Source organism: Symphalangus syndactylus, chromosome 4 (assembly GCF_028878055.3).
Source record: "Symphalangus syndactylus isolate Jambi chromosome 4, NHGRI_mSymSyn1-v2.1_pri, whole genome shotgun sequence".
NCBI lineage: Eukaryota > Metazoa > Chordata > Mammalia > Primates > Hylobatidae > Symphalangus > Symphalangus syndactylus.
In genome coordinates, this window is record NC_072426.2 from 55,035,865 (window position 1) to 55,048,178 (window position 12,314).

Sequence of the window (12,314 nt, forward strand, 5' to 3'; positions counted from 1 at the left end):
TCAATAATGTGGTCATGAGAACTCTCTTTCCCTACCACTGGTGGTTAATACAGATTGTTGATTGACTGAGTATGCTACATATGCTTTTCCTATGTCATTTAATATTGAGTTAATGTCTCTAAGAAAATATCCGTAAGCAACATTTATGAGACAAATAGAGTAATCACAAACACATAATGTAGAATTTTTAGGCACTGGCTCTGCTTAAGACATATGCTGCTCCAGGCACTGCAAGTATACAAGCATAAATTAGTCATGGTCAGTTGTGAGACTTACACATCCAAGGGGTGATGAACAGTAATCACTAAAACACAATGTTGATTTTCTGTAATAAACACACCAGCATTTAGATATTCAAAAGACTGTTGTACCTTTTGATGCTTCAGGAGGCTTCATTTATTTATTCATTTACTTCAAGAAATATTTTGAGGACCTACTACTGTATGTGGTAAGCATTAATCTAAGTATAGGAGATGCAGCAGTGAACACATAGCACTAATGAAATATCTAGTCAGAGGGGATAGATGATAAAACAACAGATTGATAAACAAGTAAAATAGCAGATAGTGAGAATTTAAATTATGTAGGATAAGAACATGATGTGTCAGGACCACTTTAGGTGGAGCAGTCAGAGATGACTTGTTTGATCAGGGGATGTGGCAGTGGATCAGCCACGTGCCAATGAGGGGAGAGCATCCCAGACAGGGCAGTTAGAGCTTGGTGTGCTTCAGGAGCGCCAAGGATGCTGGCATGGGCGAGACGAACCTATTTGTAGGGGATTACAAGAGCTCAGGTTTTATTCTCAGTTCAATGAAAAGCCAAGTAGGGTAACGAAGATGTTGACATACTTTGCTGAAAATTTACTGTGGCTGCTGTGTGGAGAATGGGATTGCAAGGGGGTAAGTATAGGATCAGAGAGATCAATTAGGGGACTATGGCAACAATCCAACTGAGAGATAGTGGCGTTTGGACCAGGGTGGTAGTAATGGAGACAGAAATAAGCAGATTGGGTTATAGGATTTTGGAAGTCAGGTTGACAGAACTTGACTGCACAACTGAATGTGAGAGTTGAAGGAAACAGGAATTTAGAGTAATTCCTATGTGTTTGGTTTGAGTAACTGTGGAGGTGATGGTACTCCATATGTGGGAAAACTGGCAGGGAGTAAGATGAGGCAAGGTGAGATGGGTAGGGTCTTAGGAATTCTGTTTTCACCATTTTAAGTGGTCTAGATATCCGTGTGGAGTTGTCAAGTAGGCAGTTTAATTTAAAATTCAAAAGGAGATCTCCATTTCCCATTGAGAAGATAAGAAATAAGTTGGGGCTAAGTTTTGGGTTTGTGGCTGAAATTGTTAAAATGTCTATTTTTATATTGATTTAACAGTTTAGTAACATGTCCACATTTAAAATCACATCAGATATATTAACTTAGACATATTGCTTTTTTCCTGTCTTATCTTTTCCAAAACAGTTTTATTTGAAAGCTTCCTATGCACTGTTGGCAGCTTCACATGCATTTTTAACATCAGTGTCTTTGGCACTATTAGTGCAATTCTGGGGGCTACATAAGCAAATCCCAGAATGTGTCACCTTCACTTCTAAGGTTTTGAGATACTGAATTATTTTAATTAATGTATGTTGTCTTCACTGGAAATTTTGTCCTAAGTCACAGCATGCATCTATGAAACATTAGGACAATTATATGTTTTTAAAAATCTGTGTAGGTATATGCTTGTGATTTGTACAATACACTTACCTACCACATTACTTTCGTGCTTCTTCAAATTTGTAATACCTCTTTATTAGAAAGTCAGTCAATTCATAAGACCAGCAAGGTTGTTTTCCTTTAAATTACTCATTGGATATTTTTAAATTAATTTTTTAATTGACAACAATTATATGTATTTAAGGTGTACAGCATGATGCTTTGATGTACGTATACATTGTGGAATGGCTAAGTCAAGCTAGTTTACATATGCATTGTCTCATACTTATCTTTTTTTGTGGTGAGAACCCTTAAAATCTTCTCTTTCAGCAATTTTTAAATATACAATACATTATTATTAACTATAGTCACCATATTTACAATGGATTTCTTAAACTTATTTCTCCTAAACTTTTTGGAGACTTTTATAACTGTATTCAACTCTTGAAATTATAAGGGAGGTAATATTTTTATCTTTTCATTTTGACCCATTACATTCTGGATGGGGTATCATTTCAGAGTAATGTATATTTAACAAATAATACATCATTGTTCAAAATGAAATAATTAGGGGAATATCCCATAAATGAAAGACTTAGTAAAGACTCAGAAATAAGACAGTGTGTTCTTTTCAAACTCTTTTACATCTTCTGTTTTCACTTAATTAATTCATATCATGCATATCAGTACATATAATCATGTTTTAATGTCTGCCTAGTGTTCTCTTGTATAAATGTGCCATGATGTATTTAGTCAGCCTTCTGTTGGTGATATTAGGTTGCTTCTTATCTGCTATAGGAAACGTACTTACTATATACAGTAAATACTCTTGTATTTCCTTTGTCACATGTGTAAAATCTCTGGAACAAAGGATAGATATATTTAAAATTTGTTAGATATTGCCTTTTTTTTTTTTTTTTTGAGATGGAGTCTCGAACTGTAGCCCAGGCTGGAGTGCAGTGGCGCGATCTTGGCTCACTGTAAGCTCCGCCTCCCGGGTTCAGGCCATTCTCCTGCCTCAGCCTCCCGAGTAGCTGGGACTACAGGCGCCCGCCACCAAGCCCAGCTAATTTTTTTGTATTTTTGGTAGAGACGGGGTTTCACCATGTAGCCAGGAGGGTCTCGATTTCCTGACCTCATGATCCGCCCGCCTCAGCCTCCCAAAGTGCTGGGATTACAGGCGTGAGCCACCGCTCCCAGCTGAAGTAATATCAATTGTTACTACAACCAAAAACTTTGGAGAGTGACTACATCCCTATACTATCTCCAAAATAGTACATTGTCAAACTTTTTTATCCTGGCCTTTTGTTTGGTATAAACAGTCAATTATGTCATTGTAGATTTGAGATTACATTGCTTTTTGTATAGGCAAATTATTTGAAATATCCTCAGTTATAGCAAGTTTTTATCTTTTGAAGGTAAGTTTGAGTTTTCTAAAGGGTCATGTCTTATCAGAAGATAGAGAATTAAGTTAGCTGTTACCATAGGTTTTTTTGTTTTTGTTTTATTTGTTCATTTTCGGAGGAGGAGTTAGTGAGAAACAAGGTCTAATTTTTAGATAAAATTAGTATTTTTATTTGGATTATAAATTGTTTCAGAAGTTTGTTTCAAAAGAAGAGTTCCAAAAATGTCTAGAGTAATGACACCATTAATTGGTGTAAGATTACAGCGTTCTGAGGGGAATTATTTGAATTGAACAACATGTTTTGGATTTTGTATGATCTGGTATGTTTGTTTTAAAAAGTCACCTACTGTGACAGCTTTAGCTCAAATGAGTTTCTTTCACAGGAGGGTACATTAAAAACATAAATGCCTTCAGTTTTCTTGGACTGCATTTTTAAACTTAGATAAAGCCTACTTTAAAATAGTTGTAGATAATCTAGAAGAAGCGATCTTTTTTTTTTTTTACCATTATTAAACAAACATTATTGGGATAATATTTACAAAAGTCTGATTTTTCTATACAAGATTCAATTATTTGTCTCTTTCATTAATCCTTCTAAACTTATCTACTTTTGCAATATAGATATAACTATCTAAAATAGGCATAGTAGCAAGCCAAATTTAGACAAATATTTGTTATAGTTTTCAAATATTTAACTTCAGAACAAGTTATGTGTTTTAAACATCAAATTAATGTGCATATTTATATTTTCCTAAAACTTGGCAAATTTAGTGTCTTTTACTTTTTAATATAAGCTAATTTTGAGAGAAGCAGACTTTATGCTTGGTATGCTGCAATCAGATATATAAAATTATGTATGTAGAAGTCAGCCTTTATTAAGATGTTCTTTAAAGCAATTGTCCTCTATTGTTTTCCAAAATAAAATTGTCTTTTTTTTTTTGAGAGAGTCTCACTTTGTCACCCAGGCTGAAGTGCAGTGGTGCAGTGGTGTGATCATACCTCACTACAGCCTCGAACTCCTGGGCTCAAGCAACCCTCCTGCCTCAGTCTCCCCAGTAGTTAGGATCATAGGCACGTGCTATCATGCCCACCTAATTTTTTAATTTTTTCTAGAGACAGGGTCTCACTAGGTTTCCCAGTTTCTCCAACTCCTGGCCTCATGCAGTCCTCCCACCTCAGCCTCCCAAGGTGGTGGAATTGCAGGTGTGAACCACTGTTCCTGGCCAAAATCATATGTCTTAAGTAAACCATCTTGTTTTTATTTTCTGTAACATATCAAATTATTGTCTCATCAGTTTAGGAGCTCTCAGGCATAGCACCCTTCCTCTTCAGGTATCTAATGTGTCTGCATGTTCTGTTCTGCAGAGAAATGGTCAACGCATGGTTTGCTGAGAGAGTTCACACCATCCCTGTGTGCAAGGAAGGTATCAGAGGCCACGCCGAATCTTGCTCTTGTCCCTTGCAGCAGAGTCCTCGTGCAGATAACAGCGCCCCTGGAACACCAACCAGGAAAATCTCTGCCTCTGAATTTGACCGGCCTCTTAGACCCATTGTTGTCAAGGATTCTGAGGGAACTGTGAGCTTCCTCTCTGACTCAGAAAAAAAGGAACAGATGCCTCTAACCCCTCCAAGGTTTGATCATGATGAAGGGGACCAGTGCTCAAGACTCTTGGAATTAGTGAAGGATATTTCTAGTCATTTGGATGTCACAGCCTTATGTCACAAAATTTTCTTGCATATCCATGGACTCATCTCTGCTGACCGCTATTCCCTGTTCCTTGTCTGTGAAGACAGCTCCAATGACAAGTTTCTTATCAGCCGCCTCTTTGATGTTGCTGAAGGTTCAACACTGGAAGAAGCTTCAAATAACTGTATCCGCTTAGAATGGAACAAAGGCATTGTGGGACATGTGGCAGCACTTGGTGAGCCCTTGAACATCAAAGATGCATATGAGGTAAACGGGGGACCATGAGAGCAGGACAGGTGCTGGGGAGGGTACTATGGCTGGGGCACTGGATAGCAATCATGAATGGTGGGGATATTTGAAACTGAGATGTAATAATTTGCATACTTATTTAAAACTGGAATGTATGCTAAGAATTTTCCCATCTTTAATTGCCAGAGTTTCTTTCCTGGTGGTTCAGTTGAGGATATGAGCCTTAAGGAAATCTCATCCTGTTTTTCTCCTTAATGATAATTTAATATAGCTCATCTCATGGTTATATTCTCCCATCTTTTTATCTGATCACTATGCATATCCCCATCTATGTTATCCCCACATGAACCTCTTAGGATTTTACTGAGATTCTAAAATGATAGGTGCAAAAACAAAAAAAAACCTCATAGTCTCTTTTAATTCATTCATTCAATTAATCATATTCATTCAAAGTCCCATTGATACCAAAGTCTGATTTTCTTTCCTTCTATCCTCTCTTTCATTTTTTAAACAGATAAACTTACAGATGTCTTCAAAAAAATGGAAATTTTTGCTCTAAAAGTTTTCAATGGAAAGATTTGTTATTTCTTCTGCTTTTGCTATACCTATGCACAAGTCTTTAATTAAGGGCTTAAAGGTTACACTGTAAGATTCTTCAAATTTCCCATTTAAAATAATCCTTTTTATTAATGGAATTTTAGTTTTAAAACCAAGCATCTTAACTGAATGGCACTTTATATGTTTATGAGGTATCTTACAGTATCTTGATAGAACAATTGTTCTAGCTTTCTACTGTGTGGTACACTATAAAGATTCAGTGGTAATTCTGGCTCAGTTCATTTAATTCAGAGAGTCATAGCTGTTTTATTGTGTTCCTGGTGCCTTATAGTGCCTGGCACATAGGGCTTGGTAAATATTGGTTGAATTAAAATAATAGTACATGCAATAGATAAATAGCATAGAGAGCAGGTCATAACAGATGCCAAGAAAAATGTGATAAGGTTCAGAGAAGCAGGATAGGACATCTAGTGGGAAAGATGGAGGAAGATTTCTTTTTTTTCTTTTTTAAGATGGAATCTCACTCTGCTACCCAGGCTAGAGTGCAGTGACACGATCTCGACTCACTGCAACCTTTGCCTTCCAGATTCAAGTGATTCTCCTGCCTCAGCCTCCCGAGTAGCTGGGATTACAGGTACCCGCCACCACACCTGGCTGATTTTTGTGTTTTTAGTAGAGACGGAGTTTCACCATGTTGGCCAGGCTGGTCTCGAACTCCTGACCTCAGATGATCCTCCTGTCTCAGCCTCCCAAAGTGCTGGGATTACAGGAGGGAGCCACCATGCCCGGCCAGAGGAAGATTTCTTTGAGGGAGCAATGTCTGATACAGATCCCGGAAAATTTGAATAAATTGAATAAATTGAGATTTGTGCATGGTGAGATCCAGAGGTAAAGAGAAGTTAGAAGAGATAGGCAAGTAGGACCATGTAAGTGTGTGGATAAGAATCTGGACATGTAAGTGTGTGGATAAGAATCTGGACATGTAAGTGTGTGGATAAGAAGGAGCTGTGGGAGGCCGGGCGTGGTGGCTCACGCTTGTAATCCCAGCACTTTGGGGGGCCGAGGCGGGTGGATCACGAGGTCAGGAGATCGAGACCATGGTGAAACCCCGTCTCTACTAAAAATACAAAAAATTAGCCGGGCGTGGTGGCGGGCGCCTGTAGTCCCAGCTACTTGGAGAGGCTGAGGCAGGAGAATGGCATGAACCCGGGAGGCGGAGCTTGCAGTGAGCCGAGATTGCGCCACTGCACTCCAGCCTGGGTGACAGAGCAAGACTCCGTCTCAAGAAAAAAAAAAAAAAAAGAAGGAGCTGTGGGAGCACAGCCAGGAAATTACTGAGGTCTTGAATGCCAGGCTGAGGAATATATATTTGGTTTAGAAACATGAGGAGTAACTGAAGATGTTTCGAAAGGGGAACTAGTATGATTTAAATTGTGCCTTGGAAGGATTAACTTTACAGTAGTCTTAAAATGAATTAGAGGGGGAAATGCTACAAGTTGGGAGGGTAGAAGATTATCTTAATAGTCTAAGTAAATATGAGGAAGTAAGGACCTTAACAAGGACCCTGGCCTTAAAGATCAAAAGGAAGGAATGGATTTCAGATGAAGAAGTATTAGGTTGGTGCAAAAGTAATTGCTATTACTTTTAATGGCAAAAACCACGATTACTTTTGCACCAACCTAATAGAATCTGCTGAACTTGGCAGCTAATAGGAGATGCAAGTGAAGGGAAAAGAGGAGTTGAAGATGACCCAGGTTTTGAAGTTGGGTAAATGAATAATGGTACTACTAGTGAGTAATACCGAGGGCCGGGATTTGGGGTGTGATAGTTCATCTAGGTTAAGTCCTGAAATGTTTTTTTCAGAATCCATTCTATATAAGCAATGTGTTCAATTTTGATTCTCTTGGAAAAATTTACTGGTCTTCATAGAGTATGTCTATGACCTCTTTGAGCTCTGTAGTAACTTCACACTGTAGCAGATTCCAAGAGGGGTATTAGGGACACAGCTGAAGGATTGCTGCCAAGTTTGCAGAATCCTCTTCCTGTCTTAAGTGACAGCTGGGTATCCACTTTTCAATGGCACTATGGTCCCAAGAGTACAGTAGGATCATAAATATTCTCCAGCTTTGTTGAGAAAGCCTTTATTTGTCTTCATGGTCCTAACTGTCTCCAGCCCTGAGAATTCTTCACTTATATGCGTTTTATTTAATCTGCCTACCATCGTCAAAGTTTTGACAATGTATTTTCTGTTTTGCATTTGATAATGATTTAATTCTTGTACTATCGTTCAAAACAGCTAGTGTCCTTGATTTGCACTGCTCCCGGGGTGATGCCTCTTAGCCTGTGGATTTCTCATGTTGCTACTTCACCTTTGGTACCCTTGATCTGTATTTATAGTAGCCTTGCAGGAGTTATTTCATGTCCCAAGAATTTCATTAGAACTTGTGGGGGTTGATCTGTGATCTAATTTACATTGTGATCTAATTTACATTGTGATCTAATTTATATTGATATTAGCAGTGGAAGTCAGTTGGCTAATGGATAATTCATTACTAAGCACCATCCATAATTTGAATAATTAAAGTACTATATTTTTTTAAAGTAGTCAGGATATAAAAATATATTCTAATGTTTTCTGAGTCCTAGCTCTTTAAACATGCATCTGTAAAAATGACACTGTATGGCAGTATTTCTTAAGCTTATTTGACCGTAGACCACTTTAAAGGATGTAATGTCGCTGTGGGAAACCAAGAGAGGTGTCTGTGAAACAGAATAATACTGATTGATGCTGTGAATTTTTTTTAAAGTCTTATAAAGTTAATTATAACAAATGACCTATATTTAGTTCACTTTTAAAACTTTGTAACAGAAAATGATATAAAGTGATATAAATTTGAAAAATTCTATTGTTTTATTACTGATAAGAAAACATATTCATATATTCAAAATACAAGACAAGCTCCACTACTCAGACCAGTGATTCTTACGTAGACCTATAAATACCGATGAAAAGATTAGTTGGTAAATGCTACCTGTACATTGATGTTCAGTCACACATGGTCTCATGCATCAGCCCACCATCATGCAACTACCTTCAATGTGCCACGCCATGTATGTATGTATGTATGTGTGTATGTATGTATGTATTTATTTATTTATTTATTTTAAGCCAGAGTCTCACTGTGTTGCTCAGGTTGGAGTCCTGGATTAGGTGATCCACTCACTTCAACTACATGAGAAGTGACTATGGTCCTGAGTAGGTGGGACCATAGGTGCACACCACTGCAACTGGCTTGGCACAGCATTTATAAATAACAAGAAGATATTAACACATTTATTAATAAGATATTAACACTTATACTAAGAAGCTACTAATACTAAGATATATAATCAGAGCTACTATATAAATGTGCTTGGTATTTTCCTTTTATAGGAAAACCAGATAACATCCAATAACTACACAGGATTGCCCTGAACCCCATTCCATGTGCTAAGGAAGTCTTAAACCTTCCCATGATTCCTATGTCTTAAGGATTTACATTGTCAAAACATCTCTCCTTCTCCCAAGTCAATTAGAGTACAAAACTCAGACTCATGTCCTGTTTCTACTCCAGGACAGACACTCCATGTGAACCATGATTTCTGGAGAGAAAGCTTGGAGGGTCTTAGGGAAGGGTCAAATTGCCACTTATGTGGCCTTGACCATGTAGCTATTATTCCTTCCTTCCCCACTTCATCTTTCCCTTTCATTTTTTTTCTCCAGAGAAACAAATTTTCACCTTCTCTCACCATGCAGGTCTTACTTTCTACTTCAACTATTTATCAATATATTTTTCTAAAAGAATACGAACTGTTTCAACTGAACTTCAGATGATTATTTCCAGATGAATTCTAGAAGAAAAAGAAAACCCCTAGCAATTGTTGTAATTTAGACAAATCTCCTAATCGAAGTGTAACTGTGCCCCTGGGAACACAGTTTGGGAACTGCTGTGTCTATGCTTGTTCAATGTTTCAGGCATTGTCTTAAAAATTCCACTCTGTGGAAGAAAACCAGCCTTATAATTTGTCGAGTCATCTGTGTTGTTTCCTTTTTTAAATTTTCTGTTATTTTTATTTTGATATAATTTTAAACTCACAGAAAAGTTGCAAGACCAGTATAAGAAACTGCCATACACCCTTTACCCAGATTCTCCAGTTATTTTTTTGCCCCATTTGCTTTATCGTTTCCTCTTTTTCACTCTATAATGCATATAAGTAATATATGCTTATAATTTCTGAAAGATTTAATAAGCTAAAGATATGTTTTTACTAAATAGTTCAGTGTATATTTTCTAATAAGAATATTCTCTTACTCAGCCATAATAAAATTATCAAAATCAGGAAATTTTATATTGATACAATACTATTATCTAATCTGATACAGGACTATTAACAGTCCATAGTCAAAATTTCATCAGTTGTTCCATCCCATTAATAAGCTTTAGAGTTATTTTCTCCCAATCCGGGATAGTATTCAGGATCCCATATTGCACATAGTTGTAATGTCTCTTTAGTCTCCCCTCCATCTGAAACAGTTTCTCAGCATTTCTTTATCTTTTTAAATTTAGACATTGTTAAAGGGTACAGGCCTGTTATTTTGTAGAATGTCCTTCACAAATAGATTCAAGCTAGGCCCTTTTAGCTGGAATACCATATATGTTAATGCTAACACCTTAACTAAGCAACAACTATTTAATTTTCCAGTTCTTTGACACTGCAACCCAGTTCAACCTAATTCAACCCAATTCAGTTCTGATTCTTAACCTCATGGAGTTAGCACTGACCCTGCATGTTAAGGGCTGAATCCCACAAGCCTGCCCCAACTTCAGATGTCAGCCGCAAGTGGGATCCCTAGGGTACCACACTTCTTCCAGGCTGACTAGCAATTCAAGGATTCTAGTGACCCCCACTTAGGTTCAGTAATTAGATAGAATGACTCACGGAACTCAAGAAAGCACTATACTTATGATTACAGTTTTATTAAAAAGGTCACATACAACACAGGAGCAGCCAAATAGGGCAAGGTATGGGAGGTGGCAGGGGCTGGGGTGGTGTGCAGAGCTTCTATGCCTTCTCCAGAATGCCAGCATCCCAGCACATCAATATGTTCACCACCCTGGAAGCTTCCCTAGACCTCATTCTTCTCAGCTTTTTATTGAGGTTTTATTATGTAGGTATGATTGATTACATTATTGGCCATTGGTGAGTGGATTCAATCTCCAGCCAGTCTCCCCTCTCCAGAGGTTGGTGGTGGGACTGGAAGTTCTAAACCTCTAATCACAAGGTTGGGTTTTCTGTTTTCCACCCCTAATCCTGAAGCCTTCTAGGGCTCACCTCATTAGTGTGAATTCGGGTATGGTTGAAAAGGGCTTGTTGCAAATATGGAAATAACTAGTATCACTCAAGAAATCCCATGGCCTTTAGGAGGTCTGTGTCAGGAACTGGGAACAAAGATCAGAAACATGTTTAATTATACCACACACCTTCTTAGTGCATCTTATAAGGAGACATATTTATGTGATGTAAGTATTGATGATGTTAAATTTGATAACTTTTTTAAAGTGATATCCACCAGGTTTCTCCAATAGTTTTTCCCATTGTAATTAATAAGTATCATATGGGCAGATACTTTGAGACTGTGTAAATACTCTGTTCATCAACAACCTACTGACCAGCTTTAGCATCCACTGATTTTCTAACTCCATCATACCTCTTATATTTATTAGCTGAAATTCTAATGTAAGGGAGAGTTTTGCCTTCTCCTTCATTCATGCATTCACATCATTATGGACTCGTGTAATATTTTATTTAGTCAATTATGTTCTCTTATTATCTTTAGGCTGATGTTCAAATTATTACAAATTTGCTGAGTCCTGTGTCTTTTTGTTATGTCCTCATTACTTTTGGGGCATTTTTTTCACTTTCTGGCTAATCAGAATGTTTGAGGCCTGTCTTACACTTTCCGTGCCCTAGCCCTAGAATCATTCTTTTTTCCCAAGCAGCCCTGGTTTCTTTTAGTGGGGGGAATAGTATTAAGAAACCAAGATTAAGGCACTAGATGTGCTCATTGTTGCTGGTATATTAGCAGACAGAGCTAGGAAAATAATATATAAATATACATACACATCTATATTGTATTTATTTCTATATCTATCCACTTATTATAATAAAAACAACTGAATTCATACTGATACTTCCAATTTCATCCAACAACTAAAGATGCATTATTTTTCTTTTTTTCCTCTGTTGGGTGTTTTGTTCTCCAAAAATGAAAGACTAGGCTTCCTTATTGTTTTTATATATATATATATATATACTCGTGCTCAAGCCACATTTCCAGCTCTTTCTAGATTTTAGTATCTTTCTCTTTAGACTACAGAATTTCCTTTCACACTTCTTATAGTACATACAATGCTGACAAATACTCTCAGTTTTAGTTTATCTGAAAATGCCTTTATTTTGCCTATATTCTTGAAGGATATTTTCACTGGATAGATGAACCACTATCAGTTGATAGTAGTTTTCTTTCAATATTTTAAAAAAGAGCTTTCTCATTTTTTTCTTGTCTTCATTTTTCATGGGAGAGGTCAGCCATCCTTTGTATTGTTTTTGACTTATATGTTTCACCCTACATATCATTTTCACACCATGTGTGTAAGCTTAAGGTTTTCAT

The 12,314-nt window shown here is 37.2% G+C and overlaps 1 protein-coding gene across 2 annotated transcripts in view; it reads left to right on the forward strand.

The window, feature by feature from the left end:
* The window catches only part of PDE5A (phosphodiesterase 5A), a 132,924-nt gene that overhangs the window by 17,509 nt on the left and 103,101 nt on the right, over nt 1-12,314 (forward strand). For both annotated transcript variants that reach the window (XM_055274713.2, XM_055274714.2), the window contains exon 2: nt 4,474-5,062. In XM_055274713.2, the coding sequence (XP_055130688.1) occupies nt 4,474-5,062 (589 nt within the window). The remainder of the gene's footprint in view (nt 1-4,473; nt 5,063-12,314) is intronic.